General features: G+C 46.9%; 1 protein-coding gene across 1 annotated transcript in view; it reads left to right on the plus strand.

Moving 5' to 3' along the window:
- The first annotated feature begins 4,377 nt into the window (after nt 1–4,377).
- The window catches only part of LOC147673955 (persulfide dioxygenase ETHE1, mitochondrial-like), a 176,127-nt gene continuing 160,564 nt past the window's right edge, over nt 4,378–19,940 (plus strand). The window contains exon 1 of the mRNA XM_086945037.1: nt 4,378–4,616. Within this exon, the coding sequence (XP_086801163.1) occupies nt 4,584–4,616 (33 nt within the window). The 5' untranslated portion in view covers nt 4,378–4,583. The remainder of the gene's footprint in view (nt 4,617–19,940) is intronic.

Below are 19,940 nucleotides of genomic sequence, written 5' to 3' on the forward strand. Positions count from 1 at the left end.
GTGTCCGCTTTCGCCCATGCTTTTTGCTATAGCAATGGAGCCCCTGGCTACCAGGCTGCGGCAACACCATACGCACAGGGGCCTGGGTTTTTCTTCTCCGGCCTTACTCGTCTTGATGTCCGCGGACGACATTTTGCTTTACGTCCGTTATCCCCAGGAGAATCTCAACCCCCTTGTACGAGAAAATATGCGGTTCGGTGGGCTGTCGGGCATCCAGGTAGACTGGAGCAAGTCGGTCCTGTTGCCCCTGACTGACGCCACTGCGCCTTTCTCCCTCGACTTTTCATTTGTATGGGCCTCTGGCCCAACGCGCTATTTGGGCATATGGCTTAGTAGGGACCTGGATGAATTGTGGAGATTGAACTTCGGATGCGCCGTAGACTGGCTGGAACGAACTTCGGATGCGCGGTAGACTGGCTGGAACCCAAGATTCCATTGTGGAGTCAGCTTCCACTGTCTTTGGCGGGTCGCATCGCCATCGCCAAAATGGTGGTCCTCCCTAAATTCCTCTACCTGTTTTTAAATACTCCCATCCCCCTCACCGCTCACTTTTTCCGTAAACTCCGGTCGCTAATTATTTCATTGGTCTGGGCAGGTAACCAGCCAAGAGTAGGTTACGATATCCTCACTCTCCCCATGTTCGCTGGCGGAATGGGCGCGCCCGATTTTAAGCTATATGCTCTGTGCGCTCAGGCCAGTTTCCTGCATTTCTGGATCCACCCTTCTCCGTTTCAGCCTCACGTCACCGTGGAGATGGATATGGCTTCTCCCTGGCCTCTGTGTACAGCTCTGTTTGAGCTCGCGGTGCGCCCTTGAGCTGAGGTTGACACAGTCGCAACGCTCGGTTGGGCCTGGTCAGGCCTGCGCCGGCTGTCCGACGCCCCATTGCTCTCTCCTGACTCCGTACCCATAGCAAATCACCCGGATTTTCCTTCCCTCCAGGCCTCCAGTATGTCCAGGAGTGCGGCGCGCTTGGGCCTCACGATGGTGGCAGATCTTTATCCGGAGAATTCCTTTTTCACGCTCCCTGGCGCATCAGGCCACGGGATACGCTCTTGTTCTATCAGCTGCGGGCCAAGTGGCGGAAGCTGCACTCCACCTTCCCTCAACCCCCAGCTAGTATGTCCGCTCTCGATCTCATCTATACCTCCTCCTCCCCACACAAATTAGTCACCAAACTTTATGCTCTTATCCTGATGTTGGTTCCCATTACCTCAGATCGTGCTAGGGAGGCATGGGGGGCTGATCTTGGAGCTGAAATCACACCAGCTGACTGGCTTTATTGTTGTAATCAAACGAAGAAGTTGTCACCAAATTACCGGCTTCGCTTGATACATTTTAAGTTCCTACACAGGCTCTACCGTACCTCGGTGCAGCTTCATAGGCTCGGGCTTACCTCTGGAGATAACTGCATGCGTTGTGCCACTCCTGCGGCGGGCGGGCTTACCTCTGGAGATAACTGCATGCGTTGTGCCGCTTCTGCGGCGGGCTTTGCTCATCTTACTTGGCTCTGTCCAGGGGTCTCTGAGTTTTGGAGGGCAGTGTGTTCTGCTATTTCTAACATTACAGGCGCGACAGTACAGCCCGATCCACCTCTGTGCCTCCTGGGGTTTGTTAAGTTCTGTCCTGATGCCTCCCGCCGCTTGATTGCGATGCTGATTGTCCTTGCTAGGTGCAGGGTGGCTATGTGCTGGGGGCGCAGGCCGGCTCCAAAAGTTGAGAGTTGGCTGGAAGACGCCTCTCTGTGCCAGACTCTCCTTTTTGAGTTTTGGGATTTAATGCCTGCTAGGTCCCATCCTGCTGATATTTGGGGCCCTCTGGTTTCCTACCTCCTCTCCCGCTCTCACCGTAGTGGTGCTGCCTCTCCCGCGCTCCCCGCCGGCTCGGAGTCCGCGGCGGCCGCCGGTGTTGGCCAGTGACTACTTCGCCTTGCCTGTAGGGGGGCAGCTCCGCCCCCTTATCGCTGGCCCTTTTTATTGCCGATAATGCTTGATTTGGGTTTTCCTATTTGGGAGTGATCTTGCTGTGCTTGAGCTGTATTATTCTCTTTATGTTATTCACTGCTTGACAATTGACAATGCTGTATCATGGAGGGCTTGTTTTACCTTTTATTTTGTGTATTGCATCGCACTTTTGCACGCTGTACTGTGTCTGCCATGATTTTTTCTCAATAAAGGTTTTTGAAAAAGAAATTACAAAATTAAAAAAAGCACAGCGGAAATATACCAAACTATACACGTGTTTCTTTGACCTGAAATCAGCTTTTGACATGGTACCCAGAGATCTCCTGTGGCAAAAGATGGTAAAATGGGGCATCCCATGCACTCAGCGACTTGGGTCCAGAAAAAACTAGGAAATGGCGAAAGAACCACAGTGAGGATACCAACATACATCGGTTTAAAACAAGGATGCGTGCTGGCACCCAGCCTTTTCAATATATTCACCGCCGACCCAGACAAAAAGCTTACAGAAGTCCAAAGCGATCCACCAAAGCTAGCACACCGCCAAGTCAGAAGTCTGCTGTACGCAGAAGACATTGTCTATGTAGCCAGACCCCAGTAGGGCTACACCACTTGATCACAAAGCTATTGGAATACAAAGAGAAGCACTGTCTGCTACTAAACTAAAACAAAAACCAAGGTCATCTTTTTTTTCAGCAAACACCATGCCAAATAGAAAAAAAACACAAGTGGTATGCAGCAGGGAACAGCATAGAGCAAAGCGGCGCCTACAAATACCTGGGAGTAGTGGTTGATTCAAGATTCACATTAAAAGAACACCTAATCAAAAGAAGATCACAGGCAAATAAACTAGGTTTTGGACTAAATACTTTGAAGCAGAAACTAAAGTGCCATCAAACTCCCACTTATTAAAAGTAATCCCAGCCAAGTTCCTTTCATCTCTCACCTACGGCCCGAGTTACTGAAAGGCCAAGACGCAAAGCAGCTGAATCTCCTACAATCAAGCTTTTTAAATCAGTCTTTGGGATTCTGCAATTTACATCACAAGCACAAGTGCCCATGGAATTTGGGTTGTCTAATCAAGTCCAAGTAAGGCAAGCACCGATAGCAAAACTGTGCTGGAAACTAAGAGCTGCCCAAGAAGAGTCTTTGCTCGGGCATTGCTGTATAGAACTGAAGAACCAGCCAAAAGGCAAGAAAGACTGGCCAACAGCACTGGGACATGCCCTAACTATGTTAAATCATCATGAAGCTTGGGAAACAAACTACAGCTTCTCCGATATAAAAAAAATAGCTAACAAGGCAGCAAAACAAAAAGCCTGGTTAATGGATAAAGCTGAACTAGCAAAGAAAAAACATGTCTGGATGGTTTTATCCTCATATGAGATAAGTACCCCACAGCCATATCTCATCCAATACATAACTCCATCCATTCAGCACTGTTCACTACTAACCCGGCTGGGAGCCTTTTACTCAAAAGATCTGGTTCCAGGGTGGAAACAAACATGGTCGACCACTCAGTGCAGACTTTATGATCAAGCGGAAGAGACACTAGTACACCTTTTGTGCATTTGCCCAGCTGTGAGCAATTTGAGGCGGCACTTTTTACTCCATGCTTTCCGTTTACTTCAAGTGAGATCATGTCGACCAGCCGTTATGGCATTACTAAAGCCAGACTTTGCAGTTTTCATGTAGGGCAGCTACATTTCTGCAACTAGTCAGCACAATATTACAAAAAACAATCACATAATGCTCATTTTAATGTGTACTATTATATGGCCACCACATTACCTGTAAATTTTGCACAAATCTTTATTCCAGCGGCGGCCATAAAGGGCTCAGCGTAGAAGTATAACTTTGTACTTGGTATTAACAAGCTCGCATTGCATTTCTCTTAAGGTCAAAATTTCGTTAGTGTTAGGCTGATTTGAGATAGTCTTATGTTTACAGCAGTACGCATATTTGCAACTTTTGTACTTAAACTCAAAATGTGAAATGGTGGAGGTCTAGCATCTAGAATCAATTAGTATAATAGCTTATATTTCTCTAGGATTTTAGATGTTTTATGTTTTTTATCTTTTTTGATATTGGAAATGTAAATATGAATGTTTCGTTAAATTGATGATTTTAAGGTAAAATTGTAAAGTTTTTATTTAACTATAGACAATAAAATCTATTCTGATTCTTAGTAAAAAATAAATAAAGAGAGGTATGTGTTCTGGCTGAGCCAAGCCCATTCTATACAAATTTTAAAAGAATTGATAATAGAATGAATACTGTATAAACCTTTATATAGCCTAGCCAGACCTAGAAAACAGGCACGCCCTCTCCCCGCCTTTTGATATTTTGCTGTCTCATCCTGACTCCACGTAGTTATTTCCGTTCCTGTCATTCTTCACCCGGGGGAAGCGGCAGTATCTCATTCTTGTGATATATGACGTTCCTTAGCGCCGAGTGAGGTCTCCAGGCACACACGTGTTTGCGGGTCACTGTTCGGGGATGGTTTCAGAACTTACTTCCACGGGAAGGAGAGCTGGGGGCGGGGCCTCCTCTCCTGCACGTATAGTATAGAAAGGGTTTGTTGACAGAGACGTGCAGGAAGCGAAGGCGAGAGGGCGAGCCATGAGTGTGCCAGCAGGCTTGATCTTTCGGCAGGTAAGCCAAGCAACAGGTGCAAATGAAATAACCAATCCGTTCAGTAACATTGCAAGTGGAAAAGGGGTTTTCCGGCAAGAGCAGGAAGTTGTCCGGGTCCTTCTTGACTACGCCTCAGGCATTTTTATGCAATTTCTAGAAGACAATTGAACTGGAGAGGTGGCCCGTGAAAACTAAAAATAGGGTCTACCTAATAGAGCGCTCCGCATCGCCCTTCTGCTTTTCTAAGCGCTGTGAACAGAAAGCAGCAAGGCATTGGCAGCGGTGCATCGCAGGACGGGTGAAGCCAAACACTTGCTGGGCTTGCTCAGAAGCCGAGCTGGGATGGGGTAGGTTGGCCTACACTCAGCCAATGAGATATTCAGTCGAAACGCCTCTGTACGGCTGGTAGGGATTGACGCCTCTTCACTCAGGGCTGGTAAGGGTTGCAGAGAGTCAGTCACAGATCACAGGAGTAGCCAGGGCTTTAAGTGGACCGGGTCTTGCCGGTTCTCAGTACTGGCAGTTCTAAGAAGCATTTGCTGAGACGGGTCTTTATCGGGCTCTCCGTTTTTGCCCTCACCCTCGGGGTGAAATACGAATCTTAACTCTGCAGCAGTAGCACAACCTTCACAGCCTTTGATGTAACTTCAAAGAGGCTGTTATAGTTCTTTCGCTGTCCCATAATTTCAGAACTGAGGCATTTTCAATATTATGTACAACAAAACCATAGCTGTTGCGTATTTATCTTACATAGCTAACAACCATTGGCAAAGCCAATAGCCTCAACTTGTTGCAGGCATTGTTACTTGTTGTATTATATATCAATGTGCAATGAGAGAAGCAGGAAAATACCAGTAACTACACTATGCTAAGCACAGATTTTTTTACCTGGCGTATTTTTAAGCCACGCCCTTAATTACATCGGCTTCCCACCTTTGAGAGACACTCCGACATCCCCTAGTTTTTTCATTCCACTTAAAGCCCTGGGAGAAGCCCAGAGTGATGGCCCATGTAGATAGACAGATGTAGCCGCTTGAAATTGGTGCCACTCACGGCTTCTCATTCTCAACAACAAGCGCAAGATTCTCCGTGGTATCAGGGACTGACCAGAGGACCGACAGGCAGCACGATGCCCACTCACTGGGGGGTTTGCCCTTGCCGTGACAGTCTGCACTGGCCTCCGTTAACTACTTTAAGCCGCGTGCAACGTGTGGCTGCTTCTCTCCCAGCCTAACCGGCCCTTCAGATAGACAGGGGCGGCCTTAGGCATGTGCAAGCTGTGCACCCGCACAGGGCCACCAAACCCCAGGGGCCACCACGCCAATATATATCCTTAATATAATAATCCTCTGAGGATGGATACATATTTGCGTGGCGGCCCCTGGCAGGGATTTGGCGGACTCCGGCTCTGTCCCACTTCCAAACACCCTGACCCCCCCTCTTCACTGGCCTCCTTGCCCCCCCCTCTTCCGGGGCTACGCTCCCTACCCAAGGCCACCATGAGCCTAGAGCCGCCCCTGAGATAGAGATGCCTGTTGCTTCTCTAAAGCTACAATACATACCCTTCGGAGGCTGTGCGCTTGACACCTGACAGGGCCGGGTGTCGCCGCAGCACCCCTGCTGAGCAGGACCCCTCTGTGTTGTGCTGTCCACCTCAGAGCGCCGGGCAGAGGCGGGCACCAGACCCCTTCACCCTGAAGGTTACCGAGTACCGACAACAAGCCGAGGCGCCCTATCATTAGATGAGTGAGTTTGGGAGAATCCATTAGTGCTGAGGCCAGTCAGTCGAGAGGGCTGGACTGAGTCAGCCCGGTTTCAGTGGGGGAGCTGTTAAGACAGTACGGCGAGTCACACACGTCAGCTGGCTCTGACGTTGGCCTCTCGTTCAGGTCAGCCAGGTCTTGCTTCCAACCAATTGTGATGGGCGAGGTTGAATGTGTCAAAATGTATATTGCCCAATGCGTTTCAACTGGTAGTTGGAACATGTTCCTCTTTCTGACGGAAATGTGCATTTCATTTGTATTCAAGAATACAGGCACTTTACTGTCATAGCTCAGACGTAGACATGCAGCGACAACGTTCTATATTTGAAGACTGAGGCTCAACAAGACCCGAACTTCGGTGAGGCCCGAGGGCTAACACTCGCAGCAATAGGGCAGGACAAGCATTTCCATAAATGGTCGGAGCTAACCTCATGGCCATTATATGAGGAAAAAGAAGTGAAAAATAGAGCTGTTTAAGCATATTGGAAAAAACAGATATAACATTTTTAGGTCTCGACCTCTGCCAATGCGCTTGCGCATTGCAGATGTCGAGACATATAGAGAGTGCAACAGGAAAGCTGAACAAGAGGGCTTTGGCAGGCGGATTACGCAGAGTGCATGGGCCTGTGCACGCGCTTGCCGTTTGCTCCCCGCAATGCCGAGAGCTTCACACTTCAATGGAATGCTCTCCCCCGCCCCCCTCTGCGTAATGCCTCGCTCCCATTTGCTCCCATTTGCTCCCCGCCTCTCCGTGCTTACTGCGCTCCCCCGCCCCCCCTCCCCCGCCACAGCAATGCCGAGGGCTTGTTTGTATTTTCATGCGGACCATGCATGCCTTTCAAAGGTCCAGTTCCTTGCCGTCTCCTATCCGAGTGTCATTAAATGTGACTCGGCTTCGGACTTTAATCCAGTCAGACCTGAGCATCAATTGGGAACTTTTGTACACATCACAATTCCGAGTCTGCTGTTTATTGGCAGTGAACCGATTTTTTGTGCAGTGTCTCGCCTGACAAAATTCACAGATGCATCTTTCTTTGTTTAGAAGCCTCTCCCGTTTCCAGTAGGTTTTCTGCTTTCCCTGTTTTTTGTTTCCTAAGGAAATGCAGCAATTGTCCTGAATACGGTTCCTTTCTGTTGAGTGAAGTCGGAGTGTCCTCATCTCAGGCTCTCCTTAAACGTGTCTGGTTTTCGGTGCTGGCGGATGGCAGTCTCCTCCTGTGCATGGCACCGCCTAAAATACAACTTCATGATCCACTCTATTGTGCAAATAATATGTATTCTTAGCAATATTTATTAATTCATGACGTTATGCAACAGTAAACTCCTCGCATGATAATCCATAATGCACTTGTATTTTTTCCAATATACTGTACATGCGAGAGCCCACCCATCCGCCCCCCTCCCACCCAAAAAAAACCCACACGCGGTTCCCTTAGCAGCCTGTTGATCTGTCTCTCTTACACACCCACCCACGCACACACACACTCTCCCCCTCCCGCTTTCCCACTCTTGCTCTCTCTTTCTCCCTCTCTCCATTCCATCTTTCCATCCCTTCTCTCTTTCTTTCTGAATCCCTCCGTCCCACTCTTTCTCTTACTCCCTCAGTCCCTCGCTTTCTCTCTCTCTCTCGCTCCCTCGCTCCCTCGCTCCCTCGCTCCCTCGCTCCCTCGCTCCCTCGCTCCCTCCCTCCCTCCCCTCTCCTCCCCTCTCCCCATCTCTCCCTCCCTCCCTTCTCTCTTTCTCTTTCTATCACTCCTCCCTTTCTCTCTCCATCCCTCCCTCCCCGTCTCCCTCTCGTTGATTACGGCCCTCTTGATTATGGATATGTCAAGACGTATTTCATTCCCTCCTGCGCTTTTATTAATCCTGTCTTGTAGGACCTGATTCTAGCATCTGCCGCATGCGAGCGTACGCACATATACCACTGTCCTTGAGTGCGTTCGCCCTTTGAAGTCAAATCATGTGATTTTAGAAGTCAATGTATGTCGCCATCTGATCGCACAGCTGACTGGGGAAAAAACTGTTTGGACTTAATGATCGGCCGCCTTAAAGTGCCGTTGCGGTGCTATCGAGCCGTTCTTGATAACCGAGCGCGCCCTGAAGCCTGTAACCCTGCAATTAAGAAGCTTTTTTGGACGCAGTTCTTAAGGACCGGCCGTGTCAGCCGCACGCTTGATGCTGCAAAACCTGTGAACTCCCTGCGAGTGAACTCTGACAAGCGCCTGAGGCTGCAAGCGGGTTTCCGCCTTCACCCCCAAGCACTTATCTTAATTGTCGGTGTTCTAGCTTGCTAGGACGCCCACTACATAAACATTTCAGCCTGCAGGTAACTTTTCTGTGTCGTTTCTGAACTTTACATATTTTCATTCTTCCCACGTACCATGAACGTGCAGCGTATTTTGTGACGGAGTACTTCTTTCTGTATTTAATTTGTTTTTAGACAGCGTTGCTGGGAAGAGTGGCCTAGAATAGTTATCTTTCATTGTTGTCTCTGACCACTGACCTAATTGTTTACTCCAAAAATGCAATTCCGTATGTACACCTTTGCAGTTAATTCAAGTTATAGTAGCTGGTGTTTAGCTTCGGCAGCCGGATAGCTTTAGATGAATACCTGTTGTGTACAATGCACTATTTGCAGGGTGCTTTGCATCAGCCCATTGCTTACAGTTTATTGAGGTTCTAGTCACTCATTTACTTGCCTCTTGTTTAACGGCTTTCCTTCTAATTGTTTTTTTTTATAGGCTAGCCAGTAAATATTATAGCTCTTTACTAGGAGGTGCTACAAAAAGGCAAATGGAATGCAAGTTCTGACAAGCACACAGGATACAGATGTACGGAATACGAGCAAGCCACTGGTCACTTCATTAAACCGCAGCGCTATGTGTGCGCAATGATGTTAGCGCTATAGTATAAATACATACAATAATTACCATAGCACGCAGGGGGGAACAGCCAGAGGCCACATCTGCCTGATCGTTCCCGGACGCTTCTGCAATGTTTTAGAGGCGGCAATGTAAAGAGGTGTGTGTTTGAGTGCGCCTGGTACGTGGCTTTTTACATCTCCTTGGCGCTTTCACTTTACCAAACCGCGAAGCTATGTGTGCGCAATTATGTACATTGCGGCGCTTTATATTCTGGTTTGATAGCCAAGTGTACTAGGGTGCCTACGAACTGCAGGAATATGTGCCACACCCAATAGTCACAGGCTCAAATTTGTGCTAGTCCGCTTGGTTTATCAGCCTCCCAATGTTGATAAATCATTTGTAATTAATTGGACACAGCACTTAATCTTCCAGTGCTCAACATACATATATATCCTTTACACTTGCCATCTCGCCATTGTGTGTTTGTGTGCACCTGGTACGTGACTTTTTACATCTCCTTGGCGCTTTCACTTTACCAAACCGCGGCGCTATGTGTGCGCAATAAACATTGCACTCAATGCAACATACACTCCAAAAAATACCACTCAGTGCCACATAATTACACACCACACAATTACACTCTACTGAATACATCATACACTCCACACAATACCACTCAGTGCCACATAATTATATGCTACATAATTACATTGAGCTCAACGCAACATACACTCCAAATACCACTCAGTGCCACATAATTACACGCCACATAATTATATGCTACATAATTACACTGCACTCAATGCAACATACACTCCAAACAATACCACTCAGTGCCACATAATTACACGCCACACAATTACACTCTACTGAATACACGTACACTCCACACAATACCACTCAGTGCCACATAATTATATGCTACATAATTACACTGCACTCAACGCAACATACACTCCAAATACCACTCAGTGCCACATAATTACACGCCACATAATTACACTGCACTCAATGCAACACACACTCCAAATACCACTCAGTGCCATATTACACGCCACATAATTACACTGCACTCAATGTAACATACACTCCAAATACCACTCAGTGCCACATGATTACACGCCACATAATTACACTGCACTCAATGCAACATACACTCCAAATACCACTCAGTGCCACATAATTACACGCCACATAATTACACTGCACTCCATGCAACATACACTCCAAATACCACTCAGTGCCACATAATTACACACCACATAATTACACTCTACTGAATGCAACACACTCCACACAATACCACTCAGTGCCACAGAATTATATGCTACATAATTACACTGCACTCAATGCAACATAAACTCCAAACAATACCACTCAGTGCCACATAATTACACGCCACACAATTACAATCTACTAAATACAACATACATTCCTCATAATACCACTCAGTGCCACATAATTACACGCAACATAATTACACTCTACTCAATGCAACATACACTCCCCACAATACCACTCAGTGCCACATAATTACACACCACACAATTACACTCTACTGAATACAACATACACTCCACACGATACCACTCAGTGCCACATAATTATATGCTACATAATTACACGCCACATAATTACACTGCACTCAATGCAACATACACTCCAAATACCACTCAGTGTCACATAATTACACGCCACATAATTACACTATCTATCTATCTATCTATCTATCTATCTATCTATCTATCTATCTATCTATCTATCTATCTATCTATCTATCTATCTATCTATCTATCTGTCTATCTATCTATCGCCCTCACTCTGTCTTTCTATCGCACTCATTTTATCTATCGCCATCACTCTATCTATCGCCCTCACTTTATCTATCTATCGCCCTCCCTCTATCTATCGCCCTCACTCTATCGATCTATTGCACTCACTCTATCTATCGCACTCACTATATCTATCTATTGCATCACCACAGCATCACTGAGCACCACCACAGTATCACTCCGGGGCACCACAACATCACTGTGCACTACCACAGCATCACTGAACGCCACAGCATCACTCGTCACCACCACAACATCACTCAGCGCCACCACAGCATCAATCTGCGCAACCATTCAACAACTGGTTCAAATATGTTCTCTCAATGTTTCAAGCTTTATTACTAATGTCACAAAAAGACGTTAATATTTCACTTCTGTTGCAGTAATGCAAGAGGATGTTATTGATGAGCTGGCTAAAAAGTTGGGGGTATTATGGGCAGAGGGGCCAGACTCAAAGGTAGATGTCCATCTAGAATACACCTACTACGTTATTTTTTTAGGAAGATAGGTCCAATTCTTTGTAGAGATAAAAAGAATCAAATGCAAAAAAGAGGTCAAGGATAGGCGTTTTAGTTCACGGTTTGAATCCATCAATCAATCAATCAACTTGTAAACTGTGCTACTTACCCGTGAGGGTCTCAAGGCGCTAAGGGGAGGGCGGGTGGTGTTGCTACTGCTCGAAGAGCCAGGTCTTGAGCAGTCTTCTGAAGGCGAGTAGGTCTTGGGTCTGCCGTATGTGGGTAGGAAGGGTGTTCCAGGTGTTGGCGGTCAGGTAGGAGAAGGATCTGCTGCCGGAGGTCGTTCGTTGGATGCGGGGGACAGTGGCGAGGCTGGCGGAGTGGGGCTGGCGGGTGGGGGTGTGGAAGCTGAGTCTGCTGTTCAGAATCATCCGGTGTGGAAGTCAGTGTAGTATTTGTGCCACAGCCATACCAGAATCTGTTTTGATAATCTGAGAGAAGGTTACTTTCTTTGATGAATGTAGACATTTGTCTTGAAGGTGATCTTTGAACTTTTTTGCCTAGGAATAATTGGATATCGTCCAGAAGTTAGAGGAAGCCTTTGTTTTAAGGCCTATTTGTTTTAGGGAGTTCTTTTGGGATAAGACCTTTATCCAAAGAATTGTTGATATTTCTGGATGGATTGGCTGCAGAGCTATTAATTAGCGTATTCCTGCATATATGAACAGGACATGGGTCTGTCGGTGATGGTGCTGGCCTACAAGCTTTTGCAGCCTAGATGAAGTCCTGTGTAGGTACGAGGCTAAAGGTGAGTAACTGTGGTTGTTTTCATGATTTGTGTTCTAGTAGACTGCATAGCACTGCTGGAATTGTGATTGAGCAATTACTGAGCAATTGAGAGGGAAGCAGGGGGTCGAAAAACTATTTGGAGGGTTGGAAAAAATTTATTTGTGCCAGGCACACAGCAAGGGCAAATGGTGAGTCCTTCGACTGTGCTACCAAGACATCAGGATGTCCAAAGGTACTGTCTCTTCAGATAATGTGGGTGGATGACCCTTTTTTCCTGTAAATTCTTCTTGCAGGTCTATTTTTGTGACCTTGAGACCCATCATCTGCGCTCCCTGTTCAGATCTCCTGGCTCACGTTAAGGTCTCTTGACCACTGTCTTCTCTTCAGGCCTCAAGTCCACTTTCCAGGACATAGGGCAGGTTACTCTGAAACAAGGCAGACATCTGGTCTCATGGCATTCCTGGCTTCAGTCAGGCTTTCTTGTTACCTACTCCTGGGTTGTTCTTCAGAAGAAAAGAAAATTAAACATCCATGCTGCTCACCATTTATAGCTTGAGCAGTGCCTATTCCTATAGGTGTGTGCTATACAGACATGGGCAATTATTGGAAATAATATATTTTCAGTTCAAAGATTATACACTGAGATACAAATATGCATCAGTATATTATCCATGTAATGACACAGTTAACGGAGTTCAATAAACATGTACAGAGTGATAAAAACATAAAGGAGCCCATATTAATTTAGGAAAAATATAATGTTGCATGAATATGTTCTACTAAAAAGGATACATATTCCAACGGGACAACTGTGCACTTCCACTACCTAGCTCTTTGTAGTCACTGTCATCCACTTCCCAACATTTCAGTGAGTCAAAGGCACAATGGGTACAGATAAGAGCTGTGCAAAATTATTGGAAGAAAATGAAAAACTGTAATTTTGAATAAAGCAGAATGCTGTAAACCACTGCACTGCTTCTAGATAATTACTAATACTCTGCAACCATTGACATAACTCCATGCATCAGTCTGGAAAACGTATAGTGTTGTGATTCATTTTTTGTTTTAAAGCACCATAGTTAACGGATGTCTTTCAGAACTCCTGAGATTCCGAGTTTTATTAATTTGGTCTGCATGCATATCGCAGCAGTCATCTGACCATATGTGATCACCAGAAAAAGAGCTTTAAAAAGCACATCTAAGAGAGGGGCCTTGTCTCCGCCCACATGTTGGTTACCTTGAGCACAAAAATTGATTGGGCAAAACTCGTGTGCTGCCTCTGAGAAACAGTGCTTGTCGTACTGGTGTTGGCTCCTGAGGGAAGTTCGGTCACCTAAAATAATGTAATGATATAGCAATTTGCAATAGGAAGACTCCTTTACCATGTGGTAAAAGTATTGACTAACAATATTACAAAAGCGTCATAACATGCTCACTATTGATAGGCTAATCCTATTGGTGAATAGAGGACTATGTTCCCTCATTCAAAATGGCTGCGTCATCCACATTAATGCTGCAAAGGCGTCTTTGTTGGTTTTTTCTTCTCCATTTACTTTTGCGCTGTGAAGAATAAGCAATTGGTTCTGCCCTTCTATCCCAGTACTCCGACGGACATGCCTGCAGCCCCAAAATGCCTCATGCTGATCCTTCCCACTGCATCAATGCACTGTCTGAGTTTGCTCTCTCAACTGCAGCTGCCTGCGCACGTGCAGCTCCCCAAAGCCGGGGGAGCCAGATTCACAGTTATTGGGATAGTAGGGACCACAGGGCTCAATTTTGATTATGAATAGATCCAGCGGTTAGGCGCTTATCCCTAGATATAGGAGAGGGCACGCTGGGACATTTGGGACACTAATAAAGCATGAGGAACGAGGTCTCCCTCGCACCATGCACAGGACCGGACTGGCCATAGCGGGCACCGGGCAATCCCCTGGTGCGCCGCACGGGTGAGGGACGCTTTTGGGCCCCTGGGGGCCGTTTTTGTTACAGGGCATTAATGAAAAATTCCATTACTTTCATGGTGCGCCAGGGAAGCCTCGCCTTTTCTATGAGTAGAACCGATTTTTTTTTTAAATGTCACAAGTCAGAGATTATTTCCACTATACCAAAGTCAGCATTTTTTCATGGGTGAGACCATTATCCCAAGGAGCACATACAATATGACAGTGCCAGAAAGTTGTCATGGCTACTTCAGCCATTGTCATGGTTACCTCTAACAAGTCCCTCCAGAATACAAGGGCCAACATTTTGCCATTGACAACAGTGAATAAAATGAGTACACACTCTCTTATGACAAGAATTACCTCAAATATCAGTTCTAGTATTTTGCTATGGATCCATCCCATATGCTAAGAATTACATGTCTGCCCTCCCACAGTCCTGTTGAATCTTTCTTCTGAACTGGCAACGCAAATCGATTCCCTAATTATTCTATCAGTTACTTCTGGGAAAGTACCCTTAAACTGGAAGGCGGCCTTGATCAGGCCCATTAAAAAAACTGTTGTACCACAGATCTAGCTAACTACTGCCCTATTTCCCCCTCCCATCGTTGGCTAGGCTATTGGAAAAACATATCAATCTTCAACTGACAACCTATCTTGAGACTAACAGGCTATTAGACAACTCTCAGTCTGGCTTTAGATCTTGCCACAGTACCGAGACAGCCTGGCTTGCGGTCACAGCCCATAATAAATGCCCCCTTGACGCACAATATTGATTTTGTTAGACCTGTCAGCGGCATTTGATACAGTGTACCCCCCGGATTTCTTGACAGACTCCAGGATTTAGGGATCCAAGGAATGGCCCTTAAACAGTTAGCAGATTTCCTGTCACAGAGATCCCATACAATCATCCTTGGCCCCTATAGGTCCAGATCTATGCCACAGTCCTATAGAATACCCCAGGGCTCCTGTCTGAGCCTTATGCTTTTTAATATTTACATGGCCTCCCTTTATAAGATCGTCAGAGGTTTTGGTCAAGAGATAATTTCATACGCTTATGACACAGAGCTACTTTTCTCTTCTGGCTCCAACCTGTCCAAATCTAAAGCCTTATTCTCGTCCGAGGTGAAGGCTATAGCCACCTGGATGTTGGAAAACCGACTGCAACTCAACCCTTTGAAAACAGAAATTATGCTATTTGGACAAGCTCAACTTCTTTGGGCTCCAGAATGGTGGCCAGCTGAGCCTTGGCCCCAGCCCTTCACCCAAATTGGTAGTAAAAAACCTTGGTGTCCGCTTAGACCAATCTCTTTCTATGAAAGAACACACAGCTGCCACCACAGGGTCCTGCTTCCATATGCTACGTCTGCTGAGAAGTCTCCCCTCTATTACCTCTTTCCTCAAGGAAAACCTTGGTTTAAACCTTGTCAATCAGTCGACTTGATTACGGCAACTCACTCCTGGCTTCCATCAATGAGATTCTACTGTCCAAACTTCAGGTGGTCCAAAACCCTGCCACGCGCCTTGTCTGCAACCTCCATCCACGCTCGGCCACAGCCCCACTTCTGCAGCCTCTCCACTGGGTGGTGAGGAGTCTCCAATGGAGGGTGTCGGGGGGTGCGCAGCACAGGTAGCAGAAGACACTTCAGTGTGGGGGGGACACTAGTGAGTTGGGGGGCATGGGGGCCGCTGAAGACAAGGCCGTTCGGGGTCTAATCACAATGCTGAGGCGGGGCCAGACTGCCCCGGAGGAGGGTTTGCAGGGTAAGAAGAATGGAGTCTGGCGGTCAGGATCCTGTGACCGGGAGCCGGATGGACGTTGTTCATCTCGGCTCCCGGTCCGCTCTGCTCTCCTGAGCCTCCAGCTGCGGCCAACCCGTGTTTCGAGTGCCGTGAAGCAGACCATCGGCGCGCTGAACATGCGGGGCACAAACGGGGCATTTTGCAGCGGCGGTTGAATTGTCCCTGCAATCGGGAGAGTTGCTGACGGACCCCGGTGCTCGCCAAGATGGCGCCCATCACCCCACGAGTGGAGAGGATCCTCGGTTGCCTGTGAGGGGATCGGGGAGCCTGGGGAATGCCTCGCCGCTTCCGGTGAAGCCAAGTCTGCGCACACCGAGCAGCGACACCCGCAGCAGCAACCACTACGGGGCCATAAAGGTGCAGCCTCGGACGGGGATCGGCGATCGCGGCTGCTGCCATGAAAGCCTTGTGGCCGGTGCTGAGGCGCACCTGGTGCCGAGGAGCACCATGGAGCCCGGGCCCGAGGTCCCGCCAGAGCCAGACGTTAACACCTCCCGAGGCCCACCTTCTGCTACTTTCACTTCCAGCTGTCTCGCCCTGAGCACAGGAATGCCAAATAACAGTGAGGCGATATAAGGACGCTTCATCTTACAGCCACTCCGCTGCTGTTGCCTTTCCGTATTGCCAGGTACAGGGGTGCAGTTTCGGGTAGAATCTCGACACTACAGCGTGACGCCCTGGGCTTTTCTTTGCTTTCTTAACCTGGGGGGGCGCGCCTGCCTGGACTGCATCTTTGGCACCCACGTGGACTTCCACAGACATTTGGTGTGCTATGAGGGGCACTGCTGCCCTTTCGACTCAGAGACTGTGACTTTGAACATCCTCGGCGACTTTGCTGCCCAGTGGCCCCGGAGCGTTTGCCCATCTAATTGACTCGTTTTGGTTTCGGTGGTCCCCCAATCCCTTTCCCTCCTTGCTACTGTGGCTGCCCCCCTCTGCTCTGCTCCTTTATTCATGGACTTCTTAACTTTTTTTTTCCTGGCCGCCATTTTGCTGCTGCTCTCGGCCGCTTCTTTCTTTCGTTTCCCCCTCGACGACCATCAAATGTCTCTGATTTGCCTTTTTTCCTTACCCCAGTATCCCTCCCTCCCACCCTCCCTACTCCTACCCAATTCTACTATTTGTATATATATATATGTATATAGAGATAACTTTAATCACTAGTATATGCTGTAGACCATAGTACTCTCTACCATTCCTATATGACGTTTAGAGTTTATCCATTTGTATCGCTTCCTTGAGTGACTCTCTTCCTTGTGTGACTTTACAACTTGTACATTTGCAATTTTTTCTGTTGTATCTTTTATGTAACGCACGTAATCCTAAGTCCTTATGTATTGAAACTGGTTCTTATGTAAAGCGCTCTGACACCTTCGGGTAAAGTTTGCACTATATAAAATCGCATTAAATAAATAAATAAAAATAAATGAAGAATTATGTAAAGCCCTGTGCGCATTACACAAAAGTTTATAAGTAGCCTTTTTTTAATAGGTAGCCAGTGATGGGTTTTTAGACAAGCAGAGGCTGAGTCATTTGTCTTTAGTGCAAATGAGCTTTGTGGCTATATTCCGAATCAACTTAGTCGGGTGAAAAGGTACTCCCCATGGATAGGGCATTCCCTAGTCCAGCCTAATGATTACAACGGCTTGGTCCTGCTCCAGTTTACTGGCTTTCTCCGTTAGACAGTTCGAGTCCCCACAGCCTATGATGGTATCTTAATAGAAGCTTGTAAGGGCCTGCAGTTTGCCATAGGTGATATCTCCTATCCATATGCTATTAATGCCCCTGTCCATAAGGCAAGCATAACCTCCAGTATGCCAAACCAGCAGCACACTTGCAAGCATAACATACATGCACACATACTCATAGACACACATTCTCTCACACACTCATTCTCACTATATCTTTTGCACTCTAATGTTCAATTGTACTCTGTCCAACTCACACTCACACACAGACACACTGGCTCTCACTTCCATTAGTCAATCTGCTTTTATTGTGTTAGAAAAGCTTGCCCTGCTGCTTCTGCTATACCTGCTTTGCCTTTTAGTGAAGCTTAATAAAAACATATTCTCTATACACTGTTTAAAAATAATAATATATTGTCCTGTCAATGTTCGTTACAAGTATGATGTGAATGAAAAGCACACTTACTTAAAATAGCTGTACCAGGCTTATATGTGGTTTTACATGGGGATCAAGTAATTACAGTACTGGAAATTAACTAATCCACTTTCTAACATGTACTATCATAACATTCAAATGATCTTATGAAATGCTTGACTTCTTCAGCAACCATGGATTTTGTTCAATAACACTTTGCATTTGGGATTTTCATACCCAACTTACAATGTAAAAAAAAAACATGTCCCGTAATGTAGGATTGTAGTGAATGGAATGCCAGGAATGGCTGAAGGTGTCACGCGATCCTTAATCCAGCATCAATCCTCAAAGCCTCAGCTCTAGGCTCTCTTCACATGCTATCCCACATCCTGAGTCCACTCTCCCTCCTTGCACCAGCCCTTTTGTTGCAGATGGAATTAAGTAAGCATCTAGTACTATGGAAAGAGCGGGTATTCTGTGGGTGCCTTTTGTAGAAATATGTGTATATTCATGAAAGTTGTCTAAACTTTATATGTGTAGCGTAAGAGGTGTGCTCATGTTAGTGCTGGGCGATGATGAATATTGTGAGTGAGTGCAGTGTGAGTGGTTCGAGTGTAGAGTGAAAAAAGTGCTGATGTGTCGGGTGAGCTGCATGAATGCAATGTGAAAGGAGGGGCCATGTGAGTGTTGGGTGAGAGGAGTGTGGGCAGACAGAGAGGAGTTAGTGCAGGGTGGTGTGAGCGGTGACAAAGCAGGGTGAGTGGTGTGCCTGTGTGTGAGTACAGTGTGAGCGGCAAGAGTGAAGGGTGAGCTGTGAGAATGACTGGTGGGTGCATGGTGAGAGGAGTTAGTGCAAGGTGAGTCTGTGTCCTTATGAGCTCTGGCAGAATATTTTACCTGTCTGCAGGCAGTGTGAACAGAGTGCCTGTGTGAGTGCTGACTGAGAGATGTGTCTGTGTGAGTGCAGGGTAAGCGAAGGGATTGCAGATTGAGTGGTGTGACTCCAGGGTGACTGATGTGCTTGTTTGCTTGGTGTTAGTGCAGGGTGAGTGGTGGGCCCATGTGAGTGAAGGGTTAGCTGTGTGAGTGATGGGGGTGCCTATGTGAGTGCACAATGAGCGATGTGCCAGTGAGAGAGTAGGGTGAGACGAGTGACTGCAGGGTGAGTGATGTGACCATATGAGTTTGGATGCGGGGAAAGTGCAAAGTGGGAGGAATGACTGTATGGTGAGTGATGTGCTTGTTTGAGTGATATTGAGTGATACTGCAAGGTGAGCAGTGAGAGTGACAGGTGAGTGAAGTTTCACATGAACGCAGTGCAGTGGAGAGTGAGTGCAAGGTGAACAGCTTGAGTGCAGAAGGAGTGGTGTGAGTGCATTAAGACGCTATGAGTGCATGGTGAGCGGTGTGCTCATGTGACTGTAGGGTAAGTGGTGGGAGAGTGGCATGAGTTTATGGCGAATGGTGTGAGTGCAGTGTGGTTGCTGTGAGTTTTAGGTGAGTGGTGTACTCGTGAGAGCACAGGGTAAGAGGATGGTGAACAGTGTGAGTGCCGGGTGACAATGTGAGTGCATGATGAGGCTTGTGAGTGCAGTGTGATCGCTGTGGGTATGTGGTGAGTGTGAAAGTGAAGTGTGAGCGGTAAGAATGAGGAGTGAGTTATCTGAATGCAGGATGTATTCCAAGACACTTGGAGTAACTCAGCATGTTATTGACGGTTGGTGAGTAGGTTTTTAGATATAAGTTCAACTTTTGCTATTATGGCATCAATCAGAGATGGAGGGTGGAGC

Source organism: Lissotriton vulgaris, chromosome 12, assembly GCF_964263255.1.
Source record: "Lissotriton vulgaris chromosome 12, aLisVul1.2, whole genome shotgun sequence".
Lineage (NCBI taxonomy): Eukaryota > Metazoa > Chordata > Amphibia > Caudata > Salamandridae > Lissotriton > Lissotriton vulgaris.